The sequence below is a fragment of the Impatiens glandulifera genome, chromosome 1 (assembly GCF_907164915.1).
Source record: "Impatiens glandulifera chromosome 1, dImpGla2.1, whole genome shotgun sequence".
Lineage (NCBI taxonomy): Eukaryota > Viridiplantae > Streptophyta > Magnoliopsida > Ericales > Balsaminaceae > Impatiens > Impatiens glandulifera.
Window position 1 is genome coordinate 65,174,641 of NC_061862.1, and position 19,795 is coordinate 65,194,435.

At 33.2% G+C, this 19,795-nt stretch overlaps 1 protein-coding gene and 2 pseudogenes across 1 annotated transcript; 2 read left to right on the forward strand and 1 right to left on the reverse strand.

Annotated features, from left to right (window-relative positions):
• The first annotated feature begins 3,455 nt into the window (after positions 1-3,455).
• LOC124930422 (thaumatin-like protein 1) lies at positions 3,456-5,471 on the forward strand. Its single transcript, XM_047470767.1, is given in 4 exon segments — positions 3,456-3,471; positions 3,595-4,051; positions 5,263-5,400; positions 5,402-5,471. Coding segments are annotated over 4 exon segments (681 nt in total).
• A 1,313-nt stretch (positions 5,472-6,784) lies between these two features.
• LOC124921217 lies at positions 6,785-10,088 on the reverse strand (annotated as a pseudogene).
• Positions 10,089-10,743: 655 nt separating this feature from the next.
• On the forward strand, positions 10,744-17,139 carry LOC124930432 (annotated as a pseudogene).
• Positions 17,140-19,795: the final 2,656 nt, after the last annotated feature.

Below are 19,795 nucleotides of genomic sequence, written 5' to 3' on the forward strand. Positions count from 1 at the left end.
ACATCAGACAACCGATCAGCCACAAGACAGAGAAATAACCGGAAGATGTCTGGTTAAACTACTCACACCGGAAGCCATCTGGTTAAGTCGAATGACCGACCAGTACAAGAAGACAATTCGGGTATCTGTTAAGAATGATACCAAATGAACAGACTGAACACTTCCATATCCATACAAGTCTGAGGAAAGCCTGTAGGTTGCAGAAGACAGTCCTACAGGATCTTTCCACTTCGGGATAAGTCAGAAAGGAGATCTTCCAAGTACAGACAACTGTCTAACAGACAGTGTCCACATTGAGTAAAAAACAAACTTAGCAGGTTTGTCTTACACACCGGAAGAACAGACTGCCAGGTCTGAGATTGACCGCCAGGTCTAAGGTTGACCGCCAGGTCTAAGGTTGACCGTCAGGTCTGAAAAGATGACCGCAAGGTCTGAATCACTGAAACACTGAACCTCTGCACCTCTGCTCAGCCAATCAGATTCAAGGAGATAAAATATGACCGTTGGCATATTTCATCTATAAAAGGGGCAGTTGAAGAAGAGTAAATGTGGGACAAGAGGGACAACAAGAGATTCTAAGAGCATTTAATTTACAAGTTCCAAACAGTGTATTCTATCTCTAGAAAAAGCCCAAGTGCTAAAGTTGAAGTGTGTGTGTTTTACAATTTCGGTGCAAATTGTAAGAGTGTTATCAAGCAGGAAATAAGTCTTGATCAGATTATACTTGTATTCCTTAGTGAATATCCTTCTCGCGGTTTCGAGAGGAAGAGGTGACGTAGGAGTTTTATCTCCGAACATCCATAAAATCTGTCTTGTCATTTACTTTTTGCCGGTTCCATCATCTAACCGATCCGTACCGCTCTAACCTACTAAACTCTATCCAAGCCAAATTACCAGGTCACCGAAACCGACCCATCATTTTCTTTAACCTTCATCATCCGAAACCGGTTCTGCCTATCATACAAGTGTGCTGCTTCAACCTGAAACAAACCTCTTCCGCGCTTGAACCTAGTTCAAGGGTTTGTGACAGTTTGTGTAGTATTGAAACCCCGGTGTTAATCTCTAACCGGATTAACCACCATCCTTTGAGTGAAACCCGCTAACCGGTTCAACCCCGGTCCTCTAGCGGCTACCTAGATCCTAACAGAAATATTCACCACCATTTATAGAGGAGAAAAGTAGGGGTGAGCAAATGGGTAAAACCAATCCGTTTTGTCCGATCCGTTTTAAATCTAAACTAAATTTATCCAATCCGTAATCCAAACCATTTTACTAATTAATACGGATCGGATACGGATTAGATTGAAAATGGTTTGGATAATCCAAACTAAAAAATATTTATATATAACAACTTGAAATTAGTAAACAATTTTTTTTTAATTTTTTTTAATTTTAAAAAAAATCGAATTTTTTATTATTATTAAATTTGAATATGAAAAAAATAATAAAAAAATATTAATAATAAAAATAAAAATAAATATCGTTGTCAAAGTGATGATAAGTAAAATATATATTATATTGAGATGAAATTTAATTTAAAGAAAAATAAATTGAAAAATATATTTTTATTTAGATAGTTTGGATAATTTGAATAATCCTAATTCAATCCGATTTAATTCAATCTGAACTCAATCCGATCCGATCTCAATCCAATCTGAAATATCCAATCCGAAATAGTATTTAGGATTCGGTTTGGATTGGATTTCAGATTAATCTACCCAATGCTCACTCCTAGAGAAAAGTATTAAAAAGAGAGAAGTCCTTGATTCCGAGTCTGTCGTCAACAACTTCAAGCTTCGTTGTGCCCCATCTTACCAAGTGAGTGATTATAGAAGAGCTGGAGTTGCCCCAAAGGAAATTCCTAATGATTGTGTCCATTCTAATGGCCACCGATGTAGGGATAGGGAAGAGTGTCATAGTGAATGTTGGGATTGTGGTGAGGGAGTTCTTAATGAGGACCAACATGTCGTCTTTAAAGAAAAAAATTTCTTCCAAAGGACCAACTTGATTCCCATTTTCTCAATGATATGATTCCAAATCTCATTGCAACTGAATTTGGCGTTGAGAGGGAAGTCGAGATATTTTGATGGGAGAGAATCGATTTTAAACCTCATAATGTCGGTCAATGATTGGGTGTTAGGAACGTTACCGATAAAAAAAGTTCAGACTTTTCTCTATTAATTTTCAAACATGAGCATGACTCAAAAAGAATAAGAATATTCCGAAAAGAATGAAGGTTTTCTGTTATAGACTTAATAAGACAAAGAGTGTCATCTGCAAAAAGTAAGTGAGATATGTAGTTGAGTCTTCTCGTCGTTTTCATATTAATCCCCGTGAAAAGACTAACATTGATGACTCTTTCGAATAGTTTTGACAAACCTTCCATAACTACCGTGAAAAGGAGGGGTGATAAAGAATCTCATTTTTTAAATCCCCTTGAGGTTCTGAAAAAACCTCACACTGTGCCGTTGATAAGAATTAAAAACTTAGGTTCAGTAATACTTCCATTTAACTTTAAAATCCATCCCTTATTTCTAGTAATAGAGTCAGTCCACTCACTTGTAATGAGAGAAACGTCAATGATTTATCTATTTTAAAAATAATAAAACACAAAAATAAGCAGATTATATCAAAAATATTTAAATTTCTTTTGATATTTTAATTGAATGATATCCAAATTTATTGAATATTGTCATCAAAGGCCAATTCAATATTTTCAATATTTTAAGTTAGCACTCCATTAAATTAAAATCTCCATAATTTAGAGTGTTATTTTAGAAATTGAATACAATCTATTATATTTATTATTATTTTTTTAAATAATAATTTTATAAAAAATCATTTGACAAAAAAAATTCAAAAATAAAATAAATAACAATCCAATCTCAATTTATGCAAAACCAATCAAAAATCAACTTGAGGGTATGTGTTTTATTATTCAATGAACTTTTTTTTTCTTGAGATTATTCATATGAATTATTTGAATAATTTAATTTTTTTCAAATATAAGTTCTTCAACCAAATCAATCACTTATCTATCAAAATATCTAAACCTTTTAAAATCTCATTTTTCTTAAATAACCTAATGAGCTTAATTTGAATAATTTTAGTGATTTAGTTGATAGATTTAGTGATATGATTTATGGAAGATGAATAAAAAGATGTTTTTTTTAGATTATTTAAAATATCTTATTTAAAGAAGGATCATTCATATCAAAATTTATCTGTTTTTTTTAGATTATTAAAAATATCTTATTTAAAGAAGAATCATTCATATCAAAATATATTTATTTTTTCATTAATTTGGTTGATATCCAAATCTCTTGAATATTTTTGAAATTTGTAATCCAAGATCTTAAAGTAAAACTTACAAAACACATAAAACTTTTTTCACCTATAAAAAGAGGCAAGAATGACTCATTAATATTCTAAACATTATTGTCCTTATCTTAGCTATGAGCTTCATCCATGGTAAATATCTATTTTCCTCTCCATCTCAAAATATTGTTTTGAATAATTCATGCAACAACAATGAGCTTCAAATGTAATTAATTTATTATTAATAAAATAACTAATATGTTTCTTGTAACGCAGTATCTCAATCAACCACTCTAACCATCACCAACCACTGCTCTTTCACAATTTGGCCGGCTATTCTAACCGGATCAGGTCCAGCCGCTTCCTCCACTGGCTTCGAGCTTGCATCTCAAGCCTCCACGGATGTAACTGCCCAACCACATTGGTCGGGTCGTGTTTGGGCTCGCACACAATGCTCTAACTCAGGATCATTCTCATGCAAAACTGGTGATTGTGGCAGCAACCAAATTTCTTGCAATGGTAAGGGAGGTGTCCCACCAGCGACCTTAATTGAGTACACACTAGCTGGAGGTGGAAACAATGATTTCTTTGATGTCAGCCTTGTTGATGGTTTCAACCTTCCGGTACAGGTTGTTCCATCAGGCAGCGGTTGCAAGTCAACGGGCTGCCAAGTGGATATAAACGCTGCATGCCCGAACGAGTTGGCAATAATGAACGGCGGAGCAAAGATTGGATGCAGGGGCGGAGTCAGGATAAAAAATTACCTGGGGCTGACTCCAACTTGCACCTCAGATTTAACTTTCTATGTTCGGTTTTTTTTCATGTAATTGATACAATAAATTAATAAATTCAAACATATAAAATAAAAGAGGTATGAACATTTACTTTATGAAATTATGAAACAAAATAGTACATTCAAAACATTTAAAACACACATTATTGAAGTTGTGCCCTTCTATTCTTCTTAGAATAAAATTCTTTAATTATTGTATAATTATCAATGTTTTCAGACAACTCTCGTTCAATATAGACGATCATAGAATCTGTTAAAAACTCTTCTTCCATCTTGTTACGAAGAGTTGTTTTCACGAGCTTCATTGCTGAAAATGCTCGTTCCGTTGTTGCTGTAAAAACGGGAAGAGTTAAAACAAGACGAATCAACCTGTTAATTAAATAAATATATTAGTATAAGTAAACAATATAATTATATTTCATAGATTATAACAAATGATAAAATTACCTATCGATCAAATTGTAGGTTTTTGACTTATTTGTCTCAACTAATCTTCGACATAATTCAGAAATAGTTGATAAATTCTGAAATCTTTCATTGACGGGCATGTCAAACTCATAGTGAGCCAATTGTGTTCTCAAGTGGTGCAAATCTTGTGCATCAAAATCTAGATGATAGAATTTCTCAGCAAGTTGATAGATGTGATCAACATTAAGAAGTTTAAAGTTGTCTTTAGGTTCCAAAGCACCACTGAGCTTTGAAACCTGTAATGAAGGAGGAGAGTTAAGCCGATCTTGCAATGCGTAACATTAGTTCAACTTCCACTTCCTCCGGTAACAATCATCGATCATATATACTCAAAAGATTTGATGGATGTATTAAACGTTTAAGAAAAAAAGAATAATTGTGGACATCTTTATAAAAAAAACCTATAATATATTATATAATATAATATATTATATTATATTATATAATATAATATAATATAATAATATAACAATAACCGTCGGATGTTTTTTAATTTAATTGGGTGGAGCCCACCATAATAAAAAAATATTTTAACCGGATGAGAAGTTTGATCATTCTTTAGAAGGGACTTTTATTCACTTTTTTTTTATTTCATTGGGTGGAGCCCACCATAATAAAAAAAATATTTTAATAACTTGGGTGGGGCTGGAGCCCACCCTAGCCCCCTTGGTGGCTCCGCCCCTGATTGGATGTAAGAGTGTGTGTTTGGCGTTCGGAAAACCAGAGTTTTGTTGTAGTGGCTCATTCGCGACTCCTGACGTGTGCAAGCCGTCAAATTATTCACAAATTTTTAAGAGCAAGTGCCCTCTAGCATAAAGCTACTTATGATGATAAGACCAGCACTTTTACTTGCCCTAATGGTAGCAATTATCGAATCAGATTTTGTCCTTAAGTTACTATACTCAAAATAATTTCATCCATTGTTATACTGAGTATAAATAAGTTCATCAAATTGAATGTAATCCTTTCTAGGATTTAATAAACAATTTTTGAGTTTCTTATTGGTTTGAAACTTATTTATTAATTAAGTGTTTCAGTTATATATTGCAAGTATTCATATTTAATAAAACATTGTTACAATGGGAATTATAAATCTTCTAGTCACTTTCTTCTTAATCCGCGGCGAATCTCTTTCTTCTTTTTTTATATTATTTTTTTGAAATATTTGGAATTATGAAACCTCAAAGTCATTACCTTAATAAATATAATAATTGTAAAAACAAATAATTAATGCAAAATCACGCATAGGACAAGTAGAATGGCTGGTCTTGTATATATAGAAAAACATTTTATTGGGGTTATTTGAATAATTGAAATGTGTTATTTAAATATTTTGTTTGATTAAGATTTACAAAAATAGATTTTTTTTAATAAGAAAAGTTAAAATTAATAATATATAATAAAAAAATTAAAAATTAATTTAATATTTTAATTAATAAATAATATAATTTATGATAGGGTAGGAGAGAAATCATATTTTTTTTTAGATAATTAAAACCGAAAAATAAGCAGATTAAATCAAAATATATTTAATTTTCTTTTTATCCTTAATTTGGATGATATCCAAATTTATTGAATATTGTCATAAAAGTCCAATTCCCATATTTTAAGTTAGCCCACCATTAAATTAAAATCTTGAACTATTCTAATTTTAAGTTAGCAAACCATTAGCAATATATATAATGTCATCTTCTTTATTATATTAGAAATTTGTAACTGTAGATCCAATTATTAGAAAACTTCAACTAATTAACTTAAAATTTTCTAACTTCAAATTTACTTGCTCCTCAATGAATAAAGAGATTTGCAATTTCATCCTATAAGGCTAGTGAGCCAAAAAAACTAATGTATATATAAATAAACACACTGATCTCAATTGACCAAGTAAAATTTATGATAATATGAATGCGCTAAATTAAAGCCAAATGTTTGATTGGTCGGTTTGGTGGCGGTTGACTATAAAACCGAATGATCGATCATGGTTAAAATTTTTTAAAAAATATATATCTATATGCATGATATGGTTACAATTTATATTTTATACTTAAAAGATTTCTTTTAATAATTATTTATTTAATTATTGAACTTGTGTAATTTATTATTTATTTTTTTTGTTACGAACGAACAAAATCGTTCAAATAGACAAAATTATTTTTTTTTCTTCAAAAAAAATATTCAATGCAGACCAAAAAACCTAAATTAATAATAATTAAATTTTCTAAAATCAATTTAAACCATTTGACTATGTATTTTGTTGTACAAATTCACTGCTTATACCTTATTTTCTTCTACTCTTGATAAAATAAATACACCAAAGAAGAAAAACAAAACAAAAAAAGGATAAATTAATTTACTATTAACTAAGGATGGCTCTGGTGATAGTTGAAAGGCAATGGTACTGATTTGAATGCCCTATACTTTCCAACATTGTTCAAATGTTCATTCTCCAACCTGATCCAACAAACACACTTATTTCAATTTCCAAATTGCATTCCAAGCAAAAATTTTTTTTTGAAATATGTCAACATTTAACCTGAAAAAATTCCAAATGCCACGTCTTATTATCTCCAAGCATGCGACGATGGCAATTAGAGCTCGTCTATGGAAGAAAGACACTTTATTTATACCTAGAACCGATTGCATCCACGCAACTCTCAATATCATATTCGCCACCTTTATAAAATCAACTCATTATGTTAAATCAAATACTTTTAAATGATAAGAATATAGTATTTAGTTTTGTTGCTTACTATTGCTATAAAATATACTCGTTTTTGTGGAATGACGAGTTTATCCCTCAACCATCGATTCTTAGATTTACTTCTTAGTAGTCCCCAATCAACAACGATGTCCCAATATGTTGCAAGAAGTGTAGCAATAATTGAACTTATTAATGCCATAAGCTTCCATATTGGTGATGCCCAATTCTTCTGCTCATTCAACGCTCTAAATGTTATCGCTATTATCGTTGAGAAATATTTTATCCCATTCAAGATATGAGCCTTGTCTTTCTCCTCAACCAAACGCCTCACACACTAATCAAATAAATAAACAAAAATCAATTTTTCGTAATCTTTTTATAAATTGTTAAAATCATGAAACTTGTGTTAGCTCACGAACCTGAAGAAAACGTATCCAATATGGAATAACCGCGACAGCTATTGTGAAGACATCGAAAATACCACTTTTACTGCATATGACTGAGTCTCTCTTCCTGAAGTCGCCCCAACCGTAATAACAAACGTAGAATTAAAGACATCTCAAAGCTTGTACCTAAAAAAATGTAAATAAAAATTGTTACATAATACTTTTTTACAACACTTTCTACTAATATTTAACTAAAAAAATATATTTTATAAACAGTTTCTAAATTGGATCAAGATTCAGATTCAGATCCATATCAACACAAATGGGAAAACTAACCTGGCTAGTAAGCTGATCACCCAAGAAGAAATCCGGGAGGGTAACCTTATAAAGTGGAGCCAATAGACAATGAAACGCGCACTTGATGAAGAAAAACCGATTAAGATGTTGAAAGGGCAGAAAGTTACTAGAATTAACCCCTGCAAATGAAAAAAAAAAAAAATCAAAACCACTCAATTAATTATATACAATCCTTATAGAAGATTTAATGGTAATTGAAGGAGGTAAAAAGCAAGTGATCTTAACTGTCAATAAGCCCAAAGGAACAAGTTCAGTCAATGTTGGGAAGCTTTTAGTCATTGGGTCAATCTCCATTTCAAAGTTAGAAATTACTGCAATCAATGTTATAAGTGAAAGTCCTGAAGCAAGAAGAAGAACTTCTCTATAACCCAATTCAGTCCCCGGTTTGAATCCAAATATAAACGAGTAATTCACTCGGTATCGCCTCCAATAGTATATATTTCCTCCATACATCAGCATATGCAACACGATGAACCCGAAAAAACTGTTGAAAAAAAATACTTATTTTCCTCTGTTCATATAATAATTTTCAAATTCAAGACTTACCTATAAAGTGGGAATATGCTATCCATGTATTTTGTTCCTCCAGCAGTATTGAGAATACTATTTATACGCATGAGCACAACAATAGCCAATAAAAGTGCAATTGAACATCCAAAGAACAAGCCTATAAATAATAATGTCATTTTTTTTAAAACAGAGTTTATTATCAAATGTGACACCAAAATAACTTTTTTATTTTCTTACCCATAAAGAATGTGATCATGTGTTTTTCTCGTTTAGCTTGCGGGCGCAAAGTTTTCATTCCTTTTCTTCGATTACCATTCGAAAAATGCTTTATGTAGGTGGCTTCTACTCGTTCTATTAGCCTCGAGACCTATTGAAAGAAGATAAAACAGAGTTTAGTTAGTTCTGAATTGAATCAAATGGATGGATCATGCTCGTTTAAGAAAGTAATCGAACCTCATCGGAGTTGCCTAGAAAAGAATCGTCTATGGTTTGTAAGTAAGCCTTTGATGCATTCCTTGAAGTGATCTGTAATATTATTATATATGTTGAATGAATGAATATAAGGTAGTAAGTTTACCTTATCATATTTTTTCATGATCTTAGAGAATGCCAATTGATTCAAGAAACTGTAACTCTTGAGAAGTCTAAGTTGTTGATGGAACTCAATGAAAGCTTGTTTTAGGATATGTTCAACTTTACTTAATTCTTCCTTGTTCATGTTCAAACCAGAATTCGAACGTTTGAAGATTTTTTTCAATGTTGAAACTGGCGTTTCGGCTTCAACGTTGATCTTCACATGATCCAATACCTCAATTGGACTAGCAGTTCTAATAGGCTTAGGCTTAGGCATAGGCATAGGCAAACTCTCTTCTTTCATCTCAACTTCTTGAATCACATCCATTCTTGACATTACTAATCATAAAAATTCAAATCCAAACAAAACCCATTTCCTAAAAACATCAAATTCATGTAACCCACAAATGAATTTCCTCAACAACAAAAAAACATTAATTACCTGCAGGTCTGGAATATCCAATCGAAGGAATGTCAATTCTGATACGAAGAGCAATAAGAGCATCCATTTGTTTATTAAGATTATTAGCTTCCTTCATTATTTCATCAACCTTATCCTTATAAAACTTAATCACTCTGTTAAATTCATCATCCAATCGTCGAAAAAAGACAGCCTCGTACTCACCTCCAACCTCAGACGACATAAGAAACTTAGTCTGATAATGGCTGGTAGAAGATCCTTCATCTCTTTGAACTGCAGTCACCAATATGACTTCATCTTCTCCAACTTCATCTTGACGGTTACCGGTGAGTCCACTGAAGGCTCTGTAAAGAGAAACCCTTCTTTTTAAACCGGATCTTGCTGTTGGAGCTGGTTGAGATGGTGAACTTCTTTGTCTGAAACGCAAAATGTCTTTTAGAACATTCTTCAAACTGTTGTAATCCATGTATGCTTCTTGCCATTCTTGCACCATTTGAGATGCAAATTCTTTACCAAACTTCATCTTTTTTTAGTTTTTGATGAAAACCCAATTCTGATAATTGAGATTATACCCGACAGAGAAGAAATGGGTATTTAAACCAGTTATAAGGAGGAAATAGACAGGAAGAACACAAGTGGGAAGGAGATCGATGCAGCTACTTGATGATAGAAGACTTAGTAGTTAATTACATGTTTTTATTTATTCATTGTGAATTTGTTCGTTCACATGTATGATCGAATATGCGATTTGGTCAGAAAGGAAAATTTGAAATTGTAAATTTATGGGTAGATTTTGACTATAATATTAATACAAGGGCCATGGCCAAAAACTATAGAAAGAATACTACTTTTTTTATTCATTCATTATAGTAAAATATTAAAACTGTTAACATGTTTGTCCAAAATAGATCAAAGATAACATATAAATATATACATAATCCTCTTCAATATAGAATCGGATTTGACTTAATTTGTTGGTAAGTTAATTTATATAATTTAAAAACTTTTATAACTTTAATTTAAGAAAAAACATATATTTAAAATGAATATATATTCAAATTAATAAAACCTCTTCTTGATGCTTTCCAGGTCTATTTTGGTGTATTTTCAATAATGATTCTTATAATAGTGACCTGATATGTTCCATTGTCATCCTTATTCCAATTGAATTTTTTAGAACATACCTAACGAACGGGTTAAAGGAGTGCTAAATGATATGGAGAGCCTAACAAATGAAAGAATAGACGATGTGCTAAATGAGTTCCTAAAAGATTTCAAAGAGGAAAAGTTGAAAGATAAGGGATGGCCTGATTTTATGGGTGCCTATATCTTATCCAAAGCTGCCATGAATGCTTATACTAGGCTTGTAGCCAAGAAGTTTCCCAACATTCTTGTGAATTGCGTTTAGCCTGGTTTTGTGAAGACCGACATGAACCATAACATGGGTAGATTGTCTGTGGAAGAAGGTGCTGCAAGTACGGTTAGACTAGCTTTGTTGCCTAAAGATGGGCATTCTGGGACTTACTTTGAGAGGAGTGAAATCACTTCTTTTGTTGAGTAAAATGGAATCATTATGAACATTCTCTGGTTTTGTGGGCATATTGTATGATTTGGTTGGTTGGGTTGTGATCGAATAAATTACAATAAATTATGTGTCGAATAATACTAATCTAAATCGTAATTTATGTACTATGTTTTTATATATATTGTGTTGTTTTTAAATGTAATGAGTTTATTTGAATATATATATCGTCATATTACTTAGTTGCATGATGAAAACCTCTTCTTGATGCTTTCCAGGTCTTTGTTTTTAGTATGCTCTACTACTGGTTCAATTTAATTTATCTGGACACTTTTCACAAAATTTACTACAAGATACTGTGTTTTATTTTGTTAACTAGTTGAATAATAATGGAAATTTATTTCAAATTGTGATGCAGCGTGCGTGGCTAGGATGAACCTTTATCAAGATTCGTTGATTCTTACGAATACCGAAAGTTGATAGATATTGAGGAAACCTCGTTTTCTGATTAATAATCTTCCCATAACAAAGTGTTTTAAGATTCTTTAAATACTCAAACCCTAGCTTGCAAAAGAAATAAACAACTTTTAATAAATTGCAAAAAACACCCGAAACTAATAAAAATGCGATTTTGAGCCCCTAAACGTCGTCAGATGGCCTTAAACCATCATACCTCATGGCAAAACCATGACTTCTTCACAGCACCACATTTCCGCCCGAAAAACACTAGGCAATCGTCGAAATCTGACACTTGCGAGATATTTTCGGATGCTGCAACTTTCGCATAAACGCCTCTTCGACTCGCACCGCATCATTCCCCTCAGGGTAGAAAAGATTCGTCCTCGAATCTGGAACCGCATCATCCTCATCAGAAGAAGACTCACCCACAAAAGGAACAAGATGCTTCACATTGAACACATCAGAGGTACGCACATGGCTGGGAAGGCGTAAACGATAAGCATTGGGGTTGATCTTCTCCACAATCTCAACAGGACCAATCTTCTTAGCAGCAAGCTTGCTATATTCATGAGCTGGAAAATGATCCTTAGTCAGAATAGCCCACACAAAGTCACCAACTTCAAAATCAACAGCACGCCTTCTCGAATCAGCCTTCTCCTTGTACTTGGCAGTAGCAGCAACCAAGCGGTCATGAGTGGTCTGATGAACCTGAGCCAACTGACTAACAAAATCCGCAGCAGTGGAATGAGGACGCACCTTGCTGGGCAGCGCTAACAAATCAAGAGGAGCACGCGGAGACAGCCCGTAAATCACATGGAAAGGACTAAAACCAGTGGAGCGATTAACAGCATGATTGTGAGCAAACTCGGCCTGAGGCAGCTTCAGATCCCAAGCCTTAGGATGATCCCCAACTAAACTGCGCAGAAGGTTCCCCAAAGACCTATTAACAACTTCAGTTTGGCCATCAGTTTGCGGGTGATAGGCACTGCTAAAATTCAGCTGAGTATTAACCAAACGCCAAAGACTCCTCCAAAAGTGACTCACAAAGCGAGTGTCCCGATCAGAAACTATGGAGGCAGGAAGTCCATGAAGGCGATACACATCCCTGAAATAAAACTGTGCAACAGCCACAGCATCAGAGGTTTTCTTGCAGGGAATGAAATGAACCATCTTCGAGAATCGGTCAACCACCACAAAAATCGAATCAGAACCACGCTGGGTACGTGGCAGCCCAAGGACAAAATCCAGTTTGCTAAACACAGAAGCACCACCCAACTGATCCAACAAGTCATCCAACCGGGGAATAGGAAACCAATAACGCACTGTAATCTTGTTGATAGCACGACTATCAATGCACATACGCCAAGACCCATCCTTTTTTGGGGTAAGAAGGGCCGGGACAGCACAAGGACTAAGGCTCTCTCGAATGTGTCCCTTAGCCAGCAAGTCCTCCATCTGTCTACGCAACTCGTCATGTTCTTTGGGACTCATGCGGTAATGAGGACGGTTGGGTAGGGCAGCACCTGGAACCAAGTCAATGTGATGCTGGATATCACGCAAAGGAGGCAAGGCACAAGGCAGATTCTCAGGAAAAACATCTGCAAACTCCTGTAACAGCGGCTGCACTGGAATAGGAACCTCAGAACTAGCACCACAGGTAATCAGCGAACAAAATAGAGCAAACACCATGCCAGATTCAACCATGGCGGTCTGAAAAGGACCCCGAGACAACAAGGTGGCAGGGGGGACGCATGATGAGTGGGGGCAGCACCCTTCTTGGGCTGATTTGGCATCAACACAATCTTGACTCAGCCAGGACAGGCGATAAGGCTTGGGGTGAGGTTCAGTGGACAGACCCAGCTTCGAAACTGCAACCTCAGAAATCACATTCTCACAACTCCCAGCATCAATGATGAAGGTACAAACTTTGCCACCGATGGTACAAGTGGAATGGAACAGATTATTGCGTAACCACTCGTTGTCAGGAGCACGAGGGGTTAAACATGATCGACGAATCACCAAAAGGGGGCCAACATCACCAGAAACATACTCCTCCGCTGCCTCATCATCATAAACATCATACACTGGGGCTGAATCTGAAGGAAGAGCAGAGTCAGGATCATCCACCTCAGTAAAAAGACCACGATTGGTGGACTTTGGGTTGCGACACTCTGCTTGGCGATGGCCAACTTCACCACAATTGAAACAACGCAAGCCACCAGGACGTCCCTGCGGGGGGGCTGTAGTGCCGCGAGGGGGGGCTAGGGTGGGATGGGCCGGCTGGGAAGAAGAACCAATGCCACTAGTGGGGACAACCTGTTTTCCAAAGCTACCCGAACCGCGCCTGGCTAGCTGTTTCTCAGCCTGTGAAGCACGCTGATGTGCCTCAGAAACAGTCAAGGGATCAAACATATTCAAAATATCCTGCAACTGGAGGCGAAGGCCACCAATATAGCGAGAAACCAACTGGAGAGGGGACTCAGACAGGTCAACACGAGCCACAAAGGTGTAAAACTCAGTGGAATAGTCATCCACAGAACGAGAACCCTGACGAAGATTCTGGAACCGTTGGTACAGGTTACGTTCGTAATTATATGGTAGAAACGCAGCCCTAATATGCTTCCTGAATTTGTCCCAATTCGTGAGCTTTGCCTTACCATGACGAACACGTGTCTGTTTCAACTGTTTCCACCATGCTTGTGCACGATCATGTAAGCGGGTCGTAACAAGGGGTACACGACGATCTGCAATAACTTCCTTGAAATCCAGAATCTCTTCAACCTGAGAAAGCCAATCAATAAACTCTTCCGGTGGTAGACTACCATCGAACTTAGGGATGTCCACCCTGAAAGCCTGCTCCCAACGATGATTGGGGCGTTCAGGGGATCGATTCCGAAGACCACCGAGAGGGTTTTCATCTGTCACCGTAACATCATCTTCAGGGTGGTGCATGTGCATAGATGCATCCATCCGTTGCGTCAACCATTCAACCTGCCGCCTCAAATCGTCGTTATCACGGCGAAACTCAGCGTTTTCACGTCGCAACTCAGCAAGGTCACCATCATCAGCACCAGGGGTAGGGTTGCGCGGCTGTCTTTGGGGCGGCATACCTCAAGGTCGACTGGGCTCTGATACCAACTGATGCAGCGTGCGTGGCTAGGATGAACCTTTATCAAGATTCGTTGATTCTTACGAATACCGAAAGTTGATAGATATTGAGGAAACCTCGTTTTCTGATTAATAATCTTCCCATAACAAAGTGTTTTAAGATTCTTTAAATACTCAAACCCTAGCTTGCAAAAGAAATAAACAACTTTTAATAAATTGCAAAAAACACCCGAAACTAATAAAAATGCGATTTTGAGCCCCTAAACGTCGTCAGATGGCATTAAACCATCATACCTCATGGCAAAACCATGACTTCTTCACAGCACCACATTTCCGCCCGAAAAACACTAGGCAATCGTCGAAATCTGACACTTGCGAGATATTTTCGGATGCTGCAACTTTCGCATAAACGCCTCTTCGACTCGCACCGCATCAAATTGTCAATGGATCCCATTGGATTCTAGTTTTGATTTTCCTAATATAAATAAAGAATGTTTTGCATGATGATGTGATGATCTTGCTTGGTATAATAATGGGGATGAATTATGCTGGGCTCATTTCATGTGTTGTTTTTCATATCAAGTTATTTGATACTATAACCTATTTGAAAGTTGGTATTTTATCACAATGATGATCCCACTAGGCATTAGGAAATCGTCAAAGCTCAAATTGAAGTTTTTATATTCGTTTGGTATAAGATTTCTTTGTAACATCATTCAAATTATAGTGTGATTTTTGTAATTTCATTCACTAAAGTAATTTTAGTGTAATTTTGTGTTCATCAAAGTATAGAGATTTTTTCTTGATTATGATCAGATTATGTGTTGGATCATGATCCATATTATTTTCTAAACCATTGTAATTTATGACAAACCTGACACGTGTAGATTTTTCGGTTAATGATTAACATAACCGAATGGTATAACAACACAGCCCAATGTGACAATTTGATCCATATAGTTCATATACTTTGAACTACTATAATGTTTCGAATGACATGTGAATTGAAATGGAAGTAGCATTTAAAAGCCTAATTTGTTTAATGCATTTTGTGCCATTGTAAGTTAACACCATATATTGCATGTTTAGTTAATAAATTTCCTTAGCTGGATTTTTTGTGAGATTAATCTGTTATAGTTCTTTGTTTGTATGTTAAGCCCTTTTCTTTTCAATATTATTTATATTCATGTCATGATATTGCAGTAGCATTTGACAATGTTGAGCTTTTTACAACCATAACAGTTGATGAAGTTGCTCCTAGTATGAAGATTATCTTAAGTTTTAGGTTTCCCGATTAGAGCTCTAGAAAGAAAGGTAAATGAGGTCTTTGAATCTTCATTTAGAGCTTTTCTTGGATCAATTTCGTTAACATGTTGTCCAGCTTTTTTTATATATTGATTCAAATAACCCCTAATTGGACAATACATATAAAAAAACAATTATCTCATATCCCATATCAAACATTTTTAGTTCCACATTATGTTGATCAATTGTATGTCATATATGTCTCTCCATTTGGATTATGTTTTTATGATTAAATGTCTATTTCTCGAAGTTGGAAGTTGAATACTTGCATGATTATGTAGGGGTAAGCATAAGCTTGACATCAAACCATTTAGTCAACTTCTCTGGTGTTATTGGTACAAATGTTCTTTCCATTGGAACAGATTTATCTTTTATACCAAGGAGGGGTTCTTACTAAATACAACGGTGGATTGAGCTATACAAATTTATACCTTATTGTATCTTTGACACTGTGAGTAATTTATTTTCGTCTAGTTTGTTATATATCGTGGTTTTGATTTAATGACCTTTGTATTTGATAGTTTAAAAAGGAAAGAAGCCGATTTTGATTCAAATTTAATTATCATTTTTTTTATTAATTCAGTTAATAATATGATATGCCCTTCACATATCAAAACATTAAGTCATTTAGTGTTATTTGGATTAAATCTAATTATTTGAAAAGAGTCTTCTTTGTTGATGAGAATTTACTTATTTGTTTCAAATGATCAAAATATTATTAGAATTTTGATATTTTAAAAAGGTTAACTTTAGTCTCTAAGAGATTAAGGAGTTGCAAATTTTGTTTCGAGATGATTTAAGAACTTAATATTGTTAACCAATGTAATCAATGTTTTAATGTTTTTTGTTTTGTGTATGACGTAGGAATGACAAGGGTGAACTCCCTGAGCGCATCGTACTATCATACGGTTATCCCTTTAACTCACAAATTCTCGACCAATGAGAACACAATCAATATTGGAACCCAACACACTCTCGATCCATTAACCTCGGTTAAGGCAAGAGTTAACAATTTCGGAAAGGAAAATGCCCTCATTCAGCATGAATGGCGTCCAAATCACTTTTTATAATCTCTTGAGAAGTGGACACCAACCAAGTCTATCGATAAGAGTGCTAAATTTGGTCTAGCTTTGGCACTCAAACCTTAAGTAGTAGCCAACATTAGAGACCTCCAATAATAAGTTAGATGGTGTACCCTTTTCTATACATGTTATTTTGTAGCTCTCACTTAGACAGTAACAAATTAATACTTTTTATCCTTGTAAGGAGACAAATTTATAATTAGATTTGAGTTTTAGATTCCAAATTCTACTTGAAATAAGAAGTTGGAATATAATTTTAATGTAATTGGATGTTTATGGTTTTTTTAAAGTGTTAGTTTCATCGTTTCTTACTCTGGAATTACAATTTTATAGTTTTTTTAGAACACGAATTATGTGACAGATTATTTAATATATTACATCTGTTGAATGAGTTTTTGATCTATTTTATTTCCCTTAGGTATAAGGTATCTCACTCAGATATTAGAGAATAAGTAAAGAATAGGGTTAGGATATGAAATGAATATTGAATAGTCTGAATTCTCTCCATTAGGTCTAAGTTCTAAGTAAACAATATTGACTCATTTAACATTTTTTTTTATGTTTTAAATAGGTTAATAATGTGTAATTGAGTGTTTGATCAAAATATATTGAACTAGTATAATTTAGGTTAAATATGTTATAACTATGTTAAAAATGTCAATAACATGTTTAATCAAGTTAAATTGTCATCATTTTAATTTGGGCAAATTATATTAAACAAAAAAAACTTTAATAAACATGTTAAATTATAATCTAATTTAAATTGGACAAAAACGAGTTAGTTAAGAATACCATTCTTTGAAATTATAGACCATCAATTTAACTATAGTTTTAATTATAAATCAAATAAAATAATTAGAGCTGAACTCCAATTTACATTGGACTCATCCTAAGCATAGCATATATTATGAATTTTATGCACATGTCTGTTTGTTATTTAAATTAAAAAGTAAATATTCGTTATGTTTAATAATACAGGTATATATTATACAATATAAATAGAATGCAGTAATTTAAGATGATATTGTAATATTATGATTGAAAATATCTAATTATTTTTGTTTTAAAAGTTAAAATATATTGTGACTTATAATTAACTTCATTTGGGGAAACATTAATCTCACAAATTTGAAAGAGAAAATTATTAAAATAAAGTTTTTTATTTACATTTATCTTTTTTCTATGCAAATATGTTAATTTATCACTACTTACCTATCAAAAATTTAATTTCATCCCAACCAAACAAGATTACATTGATATACAATCATATAAAAATTAATTAATAAAAATATATTTCATAAGATTTTCTCAACATATAATCTTACAAAAACTATACAACTTCAACATGGTCATTAATGTTATTCTTCTTAAACTTTGTTCACCCATTGTTTTTTAGAACAGTTTCCCAAACTAACCTTGTTTAGCGTTCACTTTCCCAAACTAACCTAGTTTGTTCATTTATTCCCAAACTAACCTAGTTTACTATTCACACTCAGTTATTTTTTATTTTATTATTATTTTTTTTTACATTTCAAATTATTTATATTTTGATATATATTTTAAATTATTATTTTTTATAAATTTAATTATTTATATTTTAATATAAATATTTAATGGTTCATTAACTTAAGACACATTTTTAAAATGACAACACAATAAAAATTGAAAATTTTTATTGTGAAATTATATCACAATGAAAAGTTGTCAAAATTATTTTAATAAAAGACAACCCAATAAATATAAATAATATTTTGAATGAAAAGTTGTCAAAATTATTTTAATAAAAGATAACCCAATAAATATAAATAATAATTTGAATAGTAAAAAAAAAAAATTTATGGGGATGAAAATCATATTCCCACATATATATGTAAATATATATATATATATATAATAAATTTGAAATGTAAATATATATATATATTAAAATATAAATAATTAAATTTATAAAAAAATAATTTAAATTATATATCAAAATATAAATAATCAAATTTATAAAAATAATAATTTAAAATATATATCAAAATATAAATAATTTAGTTTATATAAATAATAATTTAAATATATATATCTATATATATATATAATAAATTTGAAATTTAAAAAAAATAAAAAAATAAAAAAACTGAGTTTGAATAGTAAACTAGGCTAGTTTGAGAATAAATGAACAAACTAGGTTAGTTTGGGAAAATGAACGGCAAACAAGGTTAGTTTGGGAAACTGTTCTTGTTTTTTAAGTACTTGTCGTTTCTCAGCTTCTTTCTAGACAAAATAAAACCTTACCACAATAAGATCCCATCGTCTAAATAATCAAAATAGGTAAGTTGAATGATGAAAACCAGATTTCCCACCTTATCATTAGAGCAGCTAATCTGTCGGCATGCAATTTTTCAAGCTCAGGATCCTGAAATTCCATAGTAACCAACCCAATATGAGTCACAATGTACTACATGGAGGTAAATTAAATACAAATTATAAAATGAAGAAAGCATCTTACATCCATCAAATCATCAAGATCAACCTCCTGATTAATGTGTTGGAGAAATCGAATAATAGCACCTGTTTAGCAATTCAGAAATAAACAAGCTACAACAAGGCCTAACAATTCTTTTTCCCTTTTGTGTAATCAAATAGGCAGCCAAAACAATTGAGCATCAAACAATCAAAAACAGAGAGCAGGACACCAAGGTTTTACGTGGAAAACCCAAATTAGGTAAAAACCACGGGACACTTCGGCCACTTAAATCATCCACTATATCAAATGGGTATACAATGTAGTTCAATACAAGTCT